At 39.5% G+C, this 18,325-nt stretch overlaps 1 protein-coding gene across 38 annotated transcripts in view; it reads right to left on the bottom strand.

Annotated features, from left to right (window-relative positions):
- TCF4 (transcription factor 4) overlaps positions 1-18,325 on the bottom strand; it is a 386,580-nt gene that overhangs the window by 186,212 nt on the left and 182,043 nt on the right. For all 38 annotated transcript variants that reach the window (XM_051851926.3, XM_070050130.2, XM_070050128.2 and 35 more), the window contains one exon: positions 644-708. In XM_051851926.3, coding sequence (XP_051707886.1) covers positions 644-708 — 65 coding nt within the window. The remainder of the gene's footprint in view (positions 1-643; positions 709-18,325) is intronic.

Genomic DNA, 18,325 nt, shown 5'->3' with positions numbered 1-18,325 from the left:
GTAAGAGACACAAACACACACGCTACACCTTTGTATTACACTGGCATTTTATTATTTAATTAAAGTACTCTTATTTTTCTAGCTCACGCATGCTTCCCTTGAGACGGCTTTGCTGTTAGCCTGCTGGCCTTGACTTTCAGCCAAAAACAATTCAGAAACAAAAAGGGACAACAAATCATATTTTCACAGACATTTTTATCCCTCAATACAACCCTGTTTTCACACAACATCATACAGCCCCTATGAAAACTATAATTTAGGGCAATCGCCAATCGCCACCCAAAACCCAGAGTATGACATATGCCTCCACAAAGCATTTCCTGTGGAAGAAATTCTGAAGTTCTTAACTGCAAATAAACTCTTTTGATAGAACCACTTTAACTGGCATTGCTGGTTTGCAAACAGTGCCACTGGTCCCGGCTGAGGATTAAAGCAGCAACACAAGCCAGCGACTACAGCTCTGAAACGGCAGAGATCTAAAGATGAAGTGTTTGTTAGTCCTAAGCTCTCTGTTCTTTCATGAAAGACAGACTTTCAGTACATCTCAGTGTCACAGCTGAACACGTATAGCCACAGTTACAAAACAAACTGATTTTCCAGGTCCATCCTCCCAAACCCTTCCTCAACCCAGATTCTCACTTACCTGGTGGCAACCCTGTAAGTTTGATTCTCTCCCATAAGATGAGTAGGAGCCTCTTTCTGTTTTACCTGCCAAGAGAAATAACAAAAAAGTGTAAATGATGTTTTTCCTTGTAAAAAAATCCTCCTGCAGGTAACAGGCATCTACTTCTCTTCTCCGATGTTTACATACGTAAAGTAGGCAATGTATGCAAGCAAGAGAGGGAACAGCACTTCCTCACTCTGACTATGATAAACTGGAAAAAAATATCCTTCATTCCTATTCTTAGCCAAACTGCTCCACACTTCCAAAAACTGTCATTCCAATGGCCTCCACTTTCTCTAACAAACAAATTGTCAGTCCTTATTTTCACTTTCTTTCTCTCTCCCGAAATTTAAACAATTTCATTTTTATTTACACAGCAGGCAAATTATCTATGTAATGACCCTAGCCTAGTAATTCCCATTGATTATATTGACACTTAATGGTGAGGCCAAAGCTAATCAATCACAGGCTCTCCAGATGGTGAATTTAGCAAAGAAACTACTCAAAATTCTGAATCTCTCTCTCTCTCTCTCTCCCCTTTACTCTTTCTTTCTCTCTCCCCTTCTCTCTCTCTCTCTCTCTCCTCCCTTTCCCTGGGGTAAAGTAAGTCCCATCACAATCAAGATGATGATGAAATTTACATTGGAGAAGGAGGGTTAATGACTTTTGTCCACTCTGAACCCAAGTTCACATTCTACCAGTAGACTCAGCAGCACAAGTATCCAGGGATATGAAAACGTCTTGTTCCAATTCTGACAACCTAATTTTTATCTGTAGACTTCTCCACAGAGATGTATAGAGCCTCAAATGCTATTGGGCCATATCAAAGGATAAAATCAAGAATGCACATTAGTTTCTTTTGAAAGTATACTTAGCCTGAAAAAACGGCAGGATAGATAATGAAATCGCATTATAAGACATCTAAGCAGTAGAATACAACTAACAACAGGAAAAGTCATCACAGAAAATTGTCTGTACCAGGACTTAAAAGGGGGTAGTGAGGCAGTCAAGTGCCCAGGATCCTACCCCACTCAAGACTGAAGGACGCTTCTTTCTTCTAGAGTAGAGCTACATGGCACTATTCTTTTCCCACTGGGAAAATTCAAAACTTGTATTTGGAGGGACTGAACGGACAACCTTCTAGAGTTTACAGCCCCCAAGTTTTCCTCTCTCAACCCAAGTGAACACAAATGCTAAAAGTAACAGTAGTCTTTTCATCTTTCAGTCAACTATCAGAACGTGCCTTCCTTCTACTACACAAAGAGTGGATCTGATAAATTCAATCCACATGGAAGGTGATTTGCAAAGAAAGCCAACCTGAGTCTTAAGAATTAACCCTCCCTTGTCCAATATTAACTTTTCTACTGATTTCAATGAATTGCAAACTTAGGAAAACATCCCCTCAACCCCACTTCTGGTCTAGTGTTCAGTGCAAAGTATAAAATCAATGCTCATATCAGTTTCAATTCCAGCGAAATAAGATACCATCCCCCAGACTGCCTGTCCTGAGAGATTTAAGAGAGTAAGTTTCATTGTATGGGGCTTTCACATTGAAGCAAAAATGCACTTTCCTGTACAAGCAGAGTAAATGATCATACATAGTCACTCATTGTGTAAGTCAAATTGAAGCTGCTTACACCCTTTAGCTTGTCTTCATAAATGTTACTAACAAATAGTTTTGTGCATTGTATCAAAGGACACGTGTCCTTCTTTAACCTCTTGCATCTAAAAAATCCTCTATGCAACCACTGCATAATTCACTGTGACATAATATTCACTTGTTCGGCAACAGGCAGACAGGTAGATGGGCAGGCAGACAGGTAGAAAGGCAGCAAAACAGAAAGATAAATACAATAGAATCTGCTCTGACTTCAAAGGAAACTGAAGATCATACGTCCTGGTTTTGTAATTTCTAAACACTGAACTGTAAAATACAACAGGAGTAAGAAAGACCACCTACTTTTTTTCCTCTAAAAGGAATTACCCAAGTGACCCCCTGCAGAATTTCACCAGCCAGCATCATTTCCTAATTCTACTCCAGGACACAGAGCTGGAAAGGAGCATTTTCCTACCAGGATCTGCCTCACTTCACACCCAGAAGTTGGGGTGATTCTTTCCATTATTTTAAAGCTAGAGGAGCAATGCAAATGAGAAGATTTCAAAAAGACAGTGGAATAGGTGGGAGAGAAAGAAAGAAAGAGGAAGAGCAGGAAGGGAAGACCATGGGGCTGGGGGGCGGCGGCGGCAGGGGGTGGTTTGGAAGTGAGACAACGAAGAGGGTGCAGGGAGAAGATTCTGAAACCCTGGTGCACAGAGTCCCCCAAGTACTCTTTACTATCATATCAGATACAGACTGCTTAATCTTAATTTTGCTTGTTAAAAAATATTTATCCAGATACAAAAATAAACCCACTGCAAATTACAAGTTGTCAGGGTTAAAAATCTACTCCTGTTTGTGTGGGGGAGGATAAGAGACCAGCATAGACATGAATCATTCTCAGTAATTTGAGTGTTTCCATGACATCAATGGGCACCCGTCCAGGACTCTGTCGAAGTCTGCGAGGTACCAAAGAGGCAGCGCAGCCAGCAGGAGGCTGGGAGGTGGCCCTGCCTTTTTTTTTTTTTTTTTTTTTTTTGAAGGATTATGCTCCTTGTGAAGATTTCATCTGTAGCATCCACTTTTACCATCAAATAGATCGCTCCAGAGATCAGGAGCAAACACATTTCATTCTGATTGTGTAAGCCTTTAACTTTATTACATCTTTTTGTTCCCAAATTCAACTATAAATCTGCCCTCGGAGCCCAAACCCCTGTTTGGGAGCAAAATAAGCAGGGATTGTGGATAAAACCCAAGCACCTTCCCCAACAGAAGAGAGCAACTCCGATCATCTCCCAAGGATAAAAAGCAGCCATTTTAAAATGACACCTCCGTTTCTGGGGGGAAAAAAAAAAAAAAAAAAAAAAAAACCTGTACCTTTTGTGTAAATTGTCCATTAAAAATTAGCTATGGTCTTGATGTTGACTTTCTGCTTAAAATTCACTGGAACATTTGTTTCAGATAACAAAATTTCCAAAAGCACTAATGACACTGTTGAGGGGGACTCTTTAAGTACCTATGTGAGCTGATGAACACAAAAGCTCCTAAATATGTATGTTTGCTCTATGCTAGGCATGGAATTCTGTCACTTACACCAAGGGGCTGGTGCCAACAGCTTCATTCCTCCTTTCTCCATTCTTCACCCCCCCCCCCACCTCCACCAGCCCCACAACCACAACAGAGCTTCGAAAGAGCTAAGGTTCTATTTTCCCAATATTTTAAAGACATAGCGGTGATGAACAAACCCTGCGCGCTCACTGCAGAATTTTCGAGACAACCCTCCAGTACTAGAATGCGACAGCCGCTGCGGATATTTTTTGGCACAAAGACAATGGTGGCAGTGCCAAGCCCCATGGCTAAAACTACTCAAAAGAGGCATAAGGGTAGCATTAATCGCTCAAATCTTTTACTGCATGGAGTACTGTTGTCCATATTTTAAAAACTAAAAGTACCCGTTAGTAACATTTGCTGTATGCTCATAAAAGGGTGCATGTGTAGTTGGGGGGGGGGGTGGCTCCTGAAATATAAACCATAAATAAATCTTGTCAGGGATTTGATTCATTTTTATACCTAAAAGGACCAAATGTTAAATTTTGCTGCTGGTGATGCTCTCCGTGCATGAAACGAATGGTATGACCTAACCAGAGCACTGGGGGCTGAACAAAAGCGAGAGAAGATTTCATAAACTAAGGTGACATATTGGCTAAACAAATTTCTTCTGCAAAAATGATGTGTGTGAGGAACATGGGATACCACGCCACAGTTTTTTCGACGAAATGAGAAGAATGCAGAAAATGAACAGACACAACATCCGTCAATCAATCAATCCTGCTGGAGACAAAGGAGGTCAACCGGCAGCCTCCTCTAGAACAAGTCCGAGTCGACAGTGAGCAAACAATCCAGAAAGGCAACACGTGTGCTGTCCCAACTGAGCCCATCCCGCTGCTAAAACCTGCATGCGAATCTGATTATTAGGAAGGGCCAAATGGCAGGAATAAAGGACTCTCTTGCTTCTGCTGTTGCCCCTGAATAACTGTTCGAAGCAGAAAATACAAGCAACTTTCTCCTTTTTTCCAAACACAGATACTTCTGCTGATCTATTTAATAAGCTTTTATCTTGCTGTCCCAAGAAGGAGATGAAAAAACTGTGTTCTTTTTTTTTTTTTTTTTAACTTGGGAGCACTATGTATAACAAATGTCTACAGAATTCAGGTTTTATTGCTTTTTTATTTTTTGTATTATATTTGCTATTTGACTTCCGATTTTTCTTCCAACATACCCATGGTTTCCTATTGTAAGGGAATTGGACAACAATGAAAATATTACATGAAGGGGAAAAATGGTCTCATAAATCCACTCCATGCACAGGGCTGCTTCCAGGAGCATCCTCTTTGGTAGATTAGCGCACCTGGACACATGCGACTGCTCCAAGCCCCGTGGACAAAACTAGAGACAGAGAAGTACAACTTGTCAATAAAATAATTTCTGGAGATAATCTGGGACACAGACAATCCTTCTGGTGGTTGGCCAGTGGGATAATAACAGGGTCATGTTTGGGTTTGCATCCTGTCGTTAGTAAAAGGCCACTTTTTTTAAAAAAAAGATCTATAAATGCTAAGTGCTTCTCCCACTACTGAAACCGAAGCACCTGTGTGGTGGAACACATCATCCTGTGACAACCCTTGATGAAAGTTATCTGATGCTGCAGGACAATACTAAGCAAGGCTGTTTCACTGTTAGTCCTCATTCTGGGGACTGAAGAATGAGCCTTTTGTTCCCCAGCATCAGACTACAGAACTCATCATAAACATGCTTGACTCAGAATAAATTTCTGTCCCTGGCCCCAGCCCTCACCCATTTCCAGTTACCCGATGATTTTTTTTTTCCAAAAAGTACATTGAAAGGGCTACTTCATTAAACAATGACTGGAATTTTCAGTGGTTCAGAAAATATACATGCTCTTATTATTTATAGTCCTTTAATTTTTTCCATGTCTGCCTTTCCTGCTATACTCAAATAAGAGCAGCTGACTCCTTATCTTTTATCAGCCACAACCCAAAGGGTTCCATGAAAATTGACTCATTCGGTCTGCACAACAACCCTAGTGCCACAACTCCATTTTACAGATGAGGAAACTAAGGTATAAACTGCCCAAGGCCACACAGATATAGGGGCAAACCCTGGCAAGTGTGTTTCCCGAGGCTGTGGTCTTAGCACTATGCTATGTTGCTCGTGTATAAACTCTGAAAAGAATGTATAAATAAATGAAGAGGCCCAATACCAAAGTCTCTCAAATCCCAGAGCTCAAAACACTCATGAATTTGATATGAAATTAATGAAAGTGTCTTATAGGCGGTGATAATTTACATTTACATGGTGTTTTATTCTTAAAAGGTCTCTGGGTACTTTATGGCTGTACAAATGATATACACAGAATCTGTGACGTCTCACAATTAACTGCTACCATCTCCACGTTAACTCGAAGCAACTAATTAACAAAAACATGGCAGAAAACTGAGTTTCTACACATTCCCTTATGTGAGGACTCTGACTTCCTAGTAAAATATATGGAGAAAAGCAAAAGTAAGAATATAATTCTAATAAAGGGCAATCCTGCATCACAAATAAGTGTCTTCTATGGAATAGCAATCCCATAACCAGCTCCAAAAAACCAAAAAGGAGACTAATTAAAGGGATCTGGGAAATGTTAAAAGCTATCCAAAACCTTCCCTTAGAAATTTACATCATATCTTAGTGCGCTGAAGGCTCTGAGAAGTCCTGCAGTGAAGACACTTGATTTAGTTAAAACAATGTTTCCCAAACGTATTTGAATGCAAATCCTGGCCCACATCCTTTTTAAATCAAGTAATGCAAATCCTGATGAACTTTAGGAACTACTGTTATTTAAACAAACAAACAAACAAACAAAAAACCTTCACAGGAAGAATTCACTGTGCTGATCTATGTTTGTGATTTTCTAACATAAGCTCAAATTTTGAATTTTATTTAAACTGATAGAAAATCATTTTTGACTATTTATTTGGCAACGTTCCCACTGGCTTAAATTTCTCATTGGGATCTGTGGACATGCAGGAATACCCTTACACTTCTGACTAGCTGTCGACTGTAATTACCTTGCTCCCATCCTGGAGATAAGAGTGTGAGTTTGCAACAAATTAGAAGTTGACATTATGCTCCCAGTTCCTAGAATTTCAGAAGAGTGCTGGATCTCTCCTACAGTATTACTATAGCAGGACAATTCTGTCTGTTACTAGTCATTTAAAAATAAAAATTTAAAATAAATTTCACACTACAAGAACTATGCCTCAATCCCAACAAACATGCTAGCTACCCCACAGCCCAGGAAATCCTTGTCTTCCTCTTCTTTCTAAAATCAGAATAGAAGGCCAGGTGAGGGAAGGGTGACTACACTTAGCGTGTATGTAACAAGGAATAATGGGAAATGGGAAGTCGGCCATTTTTTCTGGTAAAGACTGGCATTAACCCTATCACTGGTGTCCTTTTAGTCATCAAAACAGGACAGTCAGTCATGGTCTAGCTCTGATTCTGCTGGAAACCATGAGTTTCGGCTGCACTTCCTCACTGAGTCACAGCAGCTTGTCTAGGCGCTGCCCTGCCTTCAAGAGAGCGTGCGCACTGCAGTCCCACATGTGTTGAGCGGCTTGAGTCACCACCAGAACTCTTCACTTGAGGGCACTGCCCATGGATCAGAATCTACATTCACTAAAGCATTATATAGCATGAAAAGTAATTTAATTTATGTAAGAACACACCCCAGGAACTCATTAAGTGGGCACTTTAGTCCTTGTGATAACCAAGTCAGTAAAATTAAGAAGGGGTAACCAGCTTATTCAGTTGAAGAAGTCATACAGATACTGAGATAAAACTAGAACATAAACTCCCAATTCCAGTATCAAAGCCTTTTTCTACAATATGTTGCTTCTTTTTGGAGTATTCCAGTTATATTTTTACTTTGTACTGTAATAACAAACATTATTCCACTCATCTTCTTACTACCACAACTCTCTCCTTGAACAATTTTAACTCAATTCATAATGTCAAAGATGGAAGAAAATGTCTGAACCAATTTGCAGTGAACATCCTCTGGTATGTCAAAAATGACGTTCTCCATGCAGAATAAAAACACAGCCTTAGATACGTGCATGTACCCCAGACAACAATGGCCAAACAAACAAACAAACAAAACCACCAAACCCTCACTCAGAGTCATGCTTAGGAGAAGTACATGTATTATCAAATTAAAGCACAGGAGTTTTATGCTTTATTTTCCAAATGCAGGAAAATCTTTCATTGAAAAAACACTAATTCCACAGAGTGTGCAATTAATCAGTATAATCATGGGGATAACTTAGCTGTTTGGGGAGGTGTGTCAAATAACTCTTTAAGGCCACTAAAGCACCACTTGAACCACCAAAGTAATGATTTTCTGAATCAGCAATTTGTACAAGGGTCCCCTAGAGACAGGCAGGCCTCAGGGCAACCCCAGAATCACTCAACTTACTTCTACTGAGTGACTTACCACTGGCTTAGTGTGAATAATATCTCAATAGTGCTGCCTACCCACTTTTACATTTTTATTGTAGTTGGGGGTTCTATTCTAATTCGATGTTAAGGCTAGAGAACTTATTATTCAGTGTTACAAATACACGTATAAATGACACTTGGTTATCTTCCCCTGGGATTAACAAATGACATATCCATAAACCTGAGAGCCCTGGAGTTTTGTGAGGAGCTCATCTTCAATCCCACTCACTGGCCCACTGGCTTCATAGTGTCTCCTCTCCATCCTAGTCCAAAAGTGAAGTTGCCTTCAGAATCCAGAATCAAACTTAAGTGGGACTGCAACTTAAAAGGGCCTTTCCACCCTGTACTCTCTGTCCATGCTCTGTCATGGGTGGGAAAGGCCCTACAAAGGGTGAAATTTTGGTTGTTTTGCTTCCATTGCAGGACACCTGGCCAGATATAATAGAGACAACATTATATGAGTAAGACTGCTGTCTCGCTAAATATTTTGGAATTTACTAGTGAATTTGAAGAAAATGAGTAGTCTTACTATACCACACAAATCACTTGTAATCCTTAGTTATTTGCTGCTCATTAAACTGTGTCCTAACACAGTCTTAGTAAATGATAAGAAAAAAAGATCAACTTTGAATAAGCAGAGTAGAACAGAAACAGAAGCGAAGGCTTAGTACTGTGTTTTAGAGTGCCTTTATATGCACTTAATTTATATATTGGAGATCTGTGAATTTCACACGAAAGCCTTGGTTTTTAGGCTTAGTTTACAACTAGGAAGAACATAACAATTACCAATATGACACTCAAGATGACACAACAATAAAGGACATGGAAGGCCATGAGACTTTTAGATATGGTATGTGTACATATGTATGTATACTAATATTATACATACATATATATACACACACAGATATGTCATGTTTTTAATCCTAGGAGAAGATAACCAAGTGTCATTTATACGTGTATTTGTAACATTGAATAATAAGTTCTCTAGCCTTAACATCGAATTACCATTGGGCTATTGTCCCCAAACATACAGAGCTGAGAAGCTGAGTTAAATTAGCCCAGAATCCGAAACATATTCCAGGGCACCTTTAGAGCAGACAAAGGGTAGTAAGAGAGCTAACCATGAGATTTACAGAAAAATAATATAGTTTGAGCCACACCTGGTCTTCAAGATCAACTTCAAGAGAACAGGCTCATAGCAGGGAAACTATCAGGTTAACAGGGCCGAACTCCTCAGAGTCCAACTGTCTTGTGGCCTGACTTATTGTTAGGAAGGTAAGGTTCACAGATAAAAATCATGCAAGCCACTGAGTCCAACGCTGTGATGTTTAAGAGAAGCCTCCCATTTACTGAATCTATGAGCATGACTCAATCAGGACAGGAAGGCAGGAAGCACAGGAAGAGGGGTGGGGGGAGCGCGGGGTGCTCAGGCAAAAGCAAGACAGGCAGTAGCCAAAGGAATGACCTCATCCTTTCAATAGTACACAATAAAATGTGTTTCATGGAATATAAGTTCACAGATAGCAACCTCCAATTCTGAAACATGCGAAAATCCTCTGCATAGCTGTGAAAGAAGTCTAAAAACCATGACATTGGGACGCAAATGGGTGGGTGTCGTCTGGCTGGCAGGAGCTGCCTGCTGGAGAGTCAGCAGTGGACGGTCTTCTCCAAGAGTTCAGACATCAGATGGGAGAAACGCTAAGGAGTAAACACTACACACTGGTCACAGGTGCCGTGGGGTGAAGGAGAAGCAGAGAAAGAACACGCAGCACCACCTCCATGAAGACAAGGTGGTAGTGAGCAAAGATGTGTATCTGAGATTCTAAGCAGGATGACATGGTAACAGCTCACAATGGGGTCTTACTATTTGTTAGGATACAACTCATGTAAAATAAATCACAATGAATAAAACTGACACTTGTCTAGTTAAGTACACATTCATTCTACAGAGTTCTGGTCTTCCCCAGCAGGGCCCCAGGACACTCTTCACTCAAGCAATGGCAGAGAGGCCAAACTCTCCTTCTGAAACTGCCCTGAAGAGTTCGATCCAACAATCTGGGAGTAAACAGACCATTAGCAACTGGTTCCTTTGACATCTCATGCTCTATATTAACAAAAAGCAAAACAAAACCAAAAAAATTCCACTCAAATTACCTTTCCCAGTGTCTGGTGGTGAGCAGAGCTTAAAAATGTCTTTATAAAGCATTTGGGTATAAATGTACACTCATTTTCCATGGCAGAACAAATGGAAACTATAAACTCTAACAGGAAGTTCTCTATCAGGGATTACTTGCCACAGCCATTACAGACAAATAGTCACGTTTCAAAATCTCAATCATTGATCCTCCTTTATGTCCCATTCACAGCCCAAACAAAAATCCTCAGTAACTGTAAAAGACCAAGAGGGCCAGCTCCGTGGCTCATTTGGTTACTCCTCCGCCTGCGGCGCCAGCATCCCATATGGGCGCCGGGTTCTAGTCCCGGTTGCTCCTCTTTCAGTACAGCTCTCTGCTGTGGCCCGGGAGAGCAGTGGAGGATGGCCCAAGTGCTTGGGCCCCTGCACCCGCACGGGAGACCAGGAGGAAGCACCTGGCCCCTGGCTTTGGATCAACAAAGTGCACCGGCCTTAGTGGCCATTTGGGGGGTGAGCCAACAGAAGGAAGACCTTTCTCTCTGTCTCTCTCTTTCTCTCACTGTCTAACTCTGCTTGTCAAATAAAAAAAATTAATTAATTAATTTCTAAAAATATATATATACATAAGGCCAAGAGGAACTATGAAAACAGCAAAAATATGATTAGGGTAATATGAAATCAGTCACTTAAAAACTCAAGGGGGGTATCTATTCAAACTGTATGTTATTTGATAAAGACTACCTATTTAGCAATAATACACCAAAAACAGAATGCCACCTTTATTTCCAAATAACCAGAAATTAATAGCCATACTCAGTACTAAGATACAACTTTGTAATCCCTCAGACATCTGATCCACAATGTAAAACTGAAAACCAAACCACACCAAAAAGACAAACAATCAAAACCACCGCAACCTTGAAAAATAAAACAATTAAGAACCCTACACATCAGTCCGTTCCAATGTGAGCAGCCAGTAGAGGGCGCACATGCCCCAACAAGAGCTGGCTACGGCTAGGCACTCCCCAAACTGGGAAGTGCTAAGTCTGAGCACATTCGAATGGCCCAGTGGAAGGGCACACTATCAGTGGCACTAACAAAACTAATATGCTCAGTTTAGGATTAGTAAGAAATACATACAAGTACACCTTATTATTAAATAATGACTTTATCAGGACTCTTGGCTGAGTCATAGAATTCCCTGCTTAAAAAAAAATTTTTTTATGGGTGTAAACTGAGGCTAGCAAGGATAGTTTGACCAAACTAGTTTTCAAGGCCACTGTAGTTTTCACAGAGCTATAGGACCCATACTAGGAAGTCTATATATTACATGAATTTGTAGAAGCAAATTAAATGTTAAATTTCTAACACAACACATCTTTGGTGCTTATAATAAATTACCCTTGGACCTGGTCTCTTACTGTGTATATATTTTTATGTGCCATATAAAAATCTATTAATTAATATTTGCAATCAAATCATGTGCCACTTTATGGTTGAACTGAGATACATGGTTACCTATTTTTCTCCAGGTTGGTGCCTGATTGGTTACTTGAACATCGTCTCCACTTGTTCATGGTCTATTCTGGGTCCCTCTATAATTGAAATAATTGCTTTGGGGTGTCAGTAGGTTACACCAGAAAAATACCTCCTATATGCATACTCATAGATAGGGCACTGTTTATTTGTTGAAGGAAGTTTGCCAATAAATGTAAAAATCATACATTTTTCTTAGTGCTTTCCAGGCTTATGATTTCAGAAACAATAGCACAAATTCAAAAGGGAAAAAAAATAGTCCATAAAATCACCAGAACAAAACCAACATCGAATACTATCCTATTTACTTTTAAAGATAAAAATTAAATCCACAGGACGCTAAGTCTCTCATTTCAGATAGTTCAGAGTAAACAGGTTTTTCACTTAAGGTTGAGCTGGGAGGCATGGCAGGACAATTAGCTGCTACTTGTCTGTCCACCAAAATGGTCACTTCAGCCTCACCTCTACTCACCAAACAAAAACAATGAAGCCACAGAACATTTCCAGGTGATTTTTTTTTTAAGCATCCTCCACAGACTTGCGAGATGAAGTTAATTGACAAAACCTACAAACCAGGTGCTTTAGGTTACACATAGGTCACAAAAAATAATACATATCCTTTGGCTGGTGTGGCTACGATTTCTGCAGAAGTTAAAATGACGACGTTTTATTATTCCTAAGCACTCAATTCTGAACTGTTTGCACAATCTGTTAAGTCCAGGCAAATTTAAATGATTCTGACATGCAGCCTGCTAAGGCCAGTGGCGGGGATAATGCCTCTTTACGTGGGTAAAATTTTGTGGCATATAGGTCACTCTCTTAAGGGGAATCAACTGTGTGTCTCTTCTTTGCATTTCCACCACAATCCTTCATCCTGCAGCCTGGAGCTGAGAGTGAAATGCAAGAAAGGAGCCGAGTGCTCAAAGCAAAAATCTGCTTCCAGGACAATCCATTATATCTGACAAGTTAAATGTTCCATGGTAGGCCATATGGCATCAGAGCAGGCCCGACGATGGAAGAGGGGAACTCGGCAAATGCATCACAATTAAGGAGTTTGGCTACAGACTTTACTTTGAATTACTTTATTTTTTAAAATTTTAAATGCTGTCCCCCAAGCTTTCAACAAAAACTCTGACGAGACTATTTTTAAAGAAGGTCCCCAATTTCTTATCTCATGACTGAAATTTCAAAGTTAAAGGAGACATGGTCATTTTCATCAACTGAAGTTTCAAAAGCAACCTGCGTGAACCCTCACTTCCAGAATCTCCAGGCAACATGTAGACCCTATCTGTTCACTAGACTAGAATATTTAAAACTGATCATTAGAGTCAAACATTTAAATGAAACAGGTAGCACATTAAATGCAATCAATTTCCATTCTTAAGTCTAAAAAATCTTAAATGATGTACAGTTGGAACTAGAATATTCCGATTTTTTCCTGTGGTTTGCTTAACATCTATCACATTGAATGAATGAACTGAAGACTGCCTCAGTTAAATTTATATCCTTCCAACCAATGCAAAGGAACTCTGCACTCCTGTTAATACTATGTTCCAGAGACAAGTGTAAGCTTTCCAATTCACTTTAGTAAACTATAAATAAATATTGCTATGAGGGACAATGTAACAACATAAATAATATTTATTCTCTAATCAAGGTATGCATTTATTATATTGAGGCAGAGGAAGCTGAAATTAATAACTTGACCAAAATAGTTATACTGTAATATGCTATTTTCCCATGCCTTTAAATAAAGAAAAACAATGTTTTCACTTCTCCCAAAGAATTCTCAGGGAAGAAACAGACCTGTAATCATAGCAGGAACAGCTTCTACAGAAGTGTCCAGACTCATCAGGTACAATGGCGAAACTGTCAACTTCCCCAGTTCCTGGGAATGGCACATTCTTAAGCCAAATTTTTATGTGTGAGTGTGTGTGTGTATATATGAACATGAGATGTACACATTGGGAAGGTCTTCACAATAATGACTATGGTTTAGGTGTTCTCACTGGTTTGCAAACATGAAATTCACAGGGATTAAGAGAAGCACACGTGCACTTTCGAAAAGAGAAGACACTAAGACTCATTTCCCTAAACTATTTCACTCGCCATTTCTCCAGAGGGTCACTATTTCCCTCAGATGCACACGCATCTGCCTTAATTAAGAATAACATTATTTCAGGGAGCACACATTCTTTATAAAAATAGGTCATTTTGCTTCATGTTGAAAATTCTCAAAACATTTTTCTGGTGGTCTTAAAATTTCCATGTTAATAATTTAATTCCTTATTTTTGCATCTCCCTTGTTTATGTAATACAAGATAATTTATTGATTTATAGGAGATGGTATCTGAGCTTAAAATGAGTAGTTTGTATTTTCTATTAACAATTGTTATAACTCTTTATGTTTTATTAAGTACATTCACAAACATGCTCCTGTGAGCGTCATCATAATTCTATTAGGCAAGTATCAAACTATTATTAATACTTTTACTCTACACGTGAGGAAAAAAGACTCAGAGTAGTTAATCCACTTGACCTAGAGCACACAGCTAGAAACAGATGAGCCACAGCTTCTTCCCAAGCCACCCTGAAATGTCAGCATTATGCGGTGCCACGACAACCCATGTATTACTTGAGAAAGTATGACCATTAAAAATATATAATTATTACTTAGGAAAGCAAGCACCATATAAATAATTGATATCATATATATACATATAAATATATTTGTATTGCTTAAGAAAACTAGTCAGTGCTTTTCATATTATGTTAGTACCCAGTTTGAAAAAGGAGCCAGAATCCCAAGCTTGGGTTTGCTAAAAGGAATGAACACATATGTACCTAGGTACACACACACACACACACACACACACTCACACACACACATTTATACAATGCAGCCACACACACCTCAGCACCAATGCAGTGTATTGTGCCATTGTGTACTGTAGATCCTATTTCTCTGTATGCAGATCCACATTTTTATTACTAATTAAAATGTCCAGATGGTAAAATAACACCTGATCCGAGGGGCTTTTCAGTACAGTAATTGTCAGCGCTCAACTCCTACATTGTTAACAAATTGGAAAAATTGGCCTGTACTGAGTTTTCTAGACACTGTTTCCAAACCATCAGTAAAATGCAGTTAAAATTAATAATCTCAACACAAAAATGCCTGTGTTGAACTCTTTTACTAAGAAAAAACCCAGATGTTCAAAGTATTCCCATTAAAAGAAAGCTTTTGGACTCCAAGAGAAAGACTGTCGAATCACAGCAATACAGTTGTGGTTGATGGGGAAAAACCCAGCATAGAATAAAACAATGGAGTTGGAGCTACTCAATGTTCCATCATTTCATGAGGCCTTTTCTTTATATCATCTTTTGTTGGGGCAATGCAGGGGCATTAAATGATAACCAATTAAAAAATAGATATTTGGTTTTTAAGCTTTGTTTTTACTTTTATATAACAGGTGCATATCTAAATCAAAAACCAAAACCTATATTATCTGATAAGCTTTTCTAAAATACAGATTTTCATGTGACCCCTGCATTTCAGGTTAGGTGGTAGTTCATGAATAACAGACTTCTGGAAATGCTTTTAAAATGTTTAAGCAGTGACTTCCTAATCCTAAGTGGGTTCTTTTTTCTCAAGCAAACATTTTTTTGCAAATATTTAGGCTGCTTTGATACGCAAATGTTCTCCCAAACATTTCTACCAGCCAGCCACTGAAATCTCTCCACAGACCCCAACCAATGGGAAAGTTTGCAAGGGAAATGTGAGAAGCAACTGGATGGGGGATACTGGCAGGCACATTGGCTGCACTGCCCACAAACAAATGTTGATTTTGTTGCAATACCTGAAAGAAAACCCTTGCAGGTCCTGGAAAAGCAACTACTTTAGAATTCTCAATCATGGGGCTGTAATTCTCATTGACTGAACCCACTGCTCCTGGGGAGGGTACAAGTGACCGCCCACAGGTTTCCTATTTCAGAGTCCAGTAACTCCAGTAAATGTGGCTTGCAGCTGGACAGTGAGCATCCCACCGCTTGAAAAAGAAAATGCCCACAGGAAGTATTAACGTGTGCAAGAGGGAACAGCAAAAGCGACAAATGATCATGACCAGAGTCCCAAGTCTTAACAAGGAAAACTCCAGCCAGGGAAGCAGATGCATGTGGAGTCACCTTTACTCTAATGAATAACTCAAGAAATAAAACTCATGAAAAGGATGGTTTTCTATTAATAATAAAAGGTACCGAAAACTAACTTGTAAATAGATAACGACTACATGAGTAAAAACAAAAACAAAAACAAAAACTTCCCACATTCCCTTCCTCTTCCACGCTTCAAAAGCAGCCTCAAAACTTCCTATGCAGCAATGGGAATCCTTGATAACAAGTCAACAGACCATTTCAAAATATTTTGCCAGTTTACCTAAAGCTCATAAGCCATCATAGGCTAGCTACACTGAAAAACAAATGCAGATCTCAAGGTTCTGGTCGCTAATACCAAGCTAGGCATGGCTTAAGAAGCTATGAATTGGTCTACATTTGAGAATTTGGTGGGAGGAGAAAACTAACAGGGAATTAATCAAAGCCAGTGGAACACTCCCGCTCACAGAATTAAAAGGAGCAGCTTCTAGGCGACTAACCTGCTGCTCCCCACTTGCTCTTTCTCTTCTGCCCTCACTGCCTCATCTGCACACATTAGAAGTGGTCAAAGACTTCATCAGATGTGGTTTTGACAATAACAGCAAAGTGCCTAAAGCCACAGATTTTAATTGTGCCCCAAATACAGATTTTGGGGGCAAAATGGAACCAATCACAGCCGGAAGTGCCTTGAAAGAAAAGAAAAAGGAAACACCACCTTCAGCAGTTACTCTGTGCTTACTTGTACTGTATGAAAAGAAAATAAAAAAGCTCTCTAAAATGTCAGAATTAACCTATCGTTTCAGATTGCTTACAGGTGAAATTCTACCATCTGGATGGGCAGTTTGCCCGCATGAAAAAGAAACAAACAAACAAAAAAAAAGTGAAACCTTCTTCTGCCTGCTATTTTAACACAATAGATTTTAAAAGAAAGAGGACAGAGCCACCACAGTCTGCAGACACGGGTGCACACACATTGACACACACGCATGTATGCACAGGCACACAGGTTCGGATACAAGCTGCGGCAAAGCCAAAGTTGGAAAAAGAGACTGAAATAAAATTCTGCTTCTTAGAACTCTGAGAAATCGGTAAGAAGGAAAGCCTAGTCATTCTAAATCACATCAACAGGGAGGGGAGTCAAAGTCCTCATTTAACAATTGTTGATACTTTCATTTTACTACGATATTCTTTAAAACCTGAGACCCCACATACTCAGGCTTCTGTCTTGTCCTAACAAGGCGTATTTATATTCTTTCTTTATGCTGGGCTAGCAACTTTGGGAATCAGGATTTGACTTTAAATAAACAGGAAACAGCATCTTAGGAACTCCCAGAGTTGTTTGCTATCATTTTAGAATCAAAATGCTTATAAATTTTATAGTTTATAAAGAAATAGGTTTTCAATATCCCTTTTTCTTATTCCTATCCTTATACTACAAACTTTTCTTTTAAAAACATCTTCCTTGGCCAAAAAAAAATTGTTTCACTGATTTTTTTTTTAAACTTAAAGACAAATATGAAATGGAGTCAGAATTCTGTGGTTCCCTTTCTAACCTTAGGGTCAAACTCAGTTTAACTTCATGCTACTGTGACAAACATGGTACCAGGTTGGCACAAATAGTTGTCAACCTAAAGTCCCACATTTTGAAAGCAATTCACAGAGGGTTTATAAATCCATAGCTCTCTGGACTAAACGTCAGGATCTCTTTTCTGGGCGTTCTGGGTATCCATTTGGATGGCGTAGTATCTCCTAAAATTACATTTGAGGCACAACACGACACTGCAAGTGTTGAGTGAGAGAATTATGGGCACATTCTCAAACCCTTACACTAAACCGCAAAGGGAATAGATTAAAAAGAAAAAGCACTGAAGAAACAGCTATCATGGGGGTGAGGGGGAGACCATCCTTAATTTAGAAATCGAATACTTGCTTTTCTTCCGACCTTATGGGTAGCACACGGAGGGAGGCACCGGAGGATCTAAGCCCAAATACGTGATGAGGAGTTGCCAAAAAGCATGTGGATGAATAAACTGTTGTGGCATAAATTTGCCAGCTAGAGGACAGCCCACAACACGCTGGGGCTTGGCTGTCCTAACATGTTTTACTATGTAAATTTAAATAGTCTTGAAAGGGAAAAGGAAAGAAGGGAAAAGGTAGCAGGATTTATATATAT

Source organism: Oryctolagus cuniculus, chromosome 10 (genome assembly GCF_051225735.1).
Source record: "Oryctolagus cuniculus isolate XC-2025 breed Fujian yellow rabbit chromosome 10, ASM5122573v1, whole genome shotgun sequence".
NCBI lineage: Eukaryota > Metazoa > Chordata > Mammalia > Lagomorpha > Leporidae > Oryctolagus > Oryctolagus cuniculus.
Note: the sequence above shows the minus strand (reverse complement) of the source record. Positions and strands in the feature narration are given on the sequence as shown.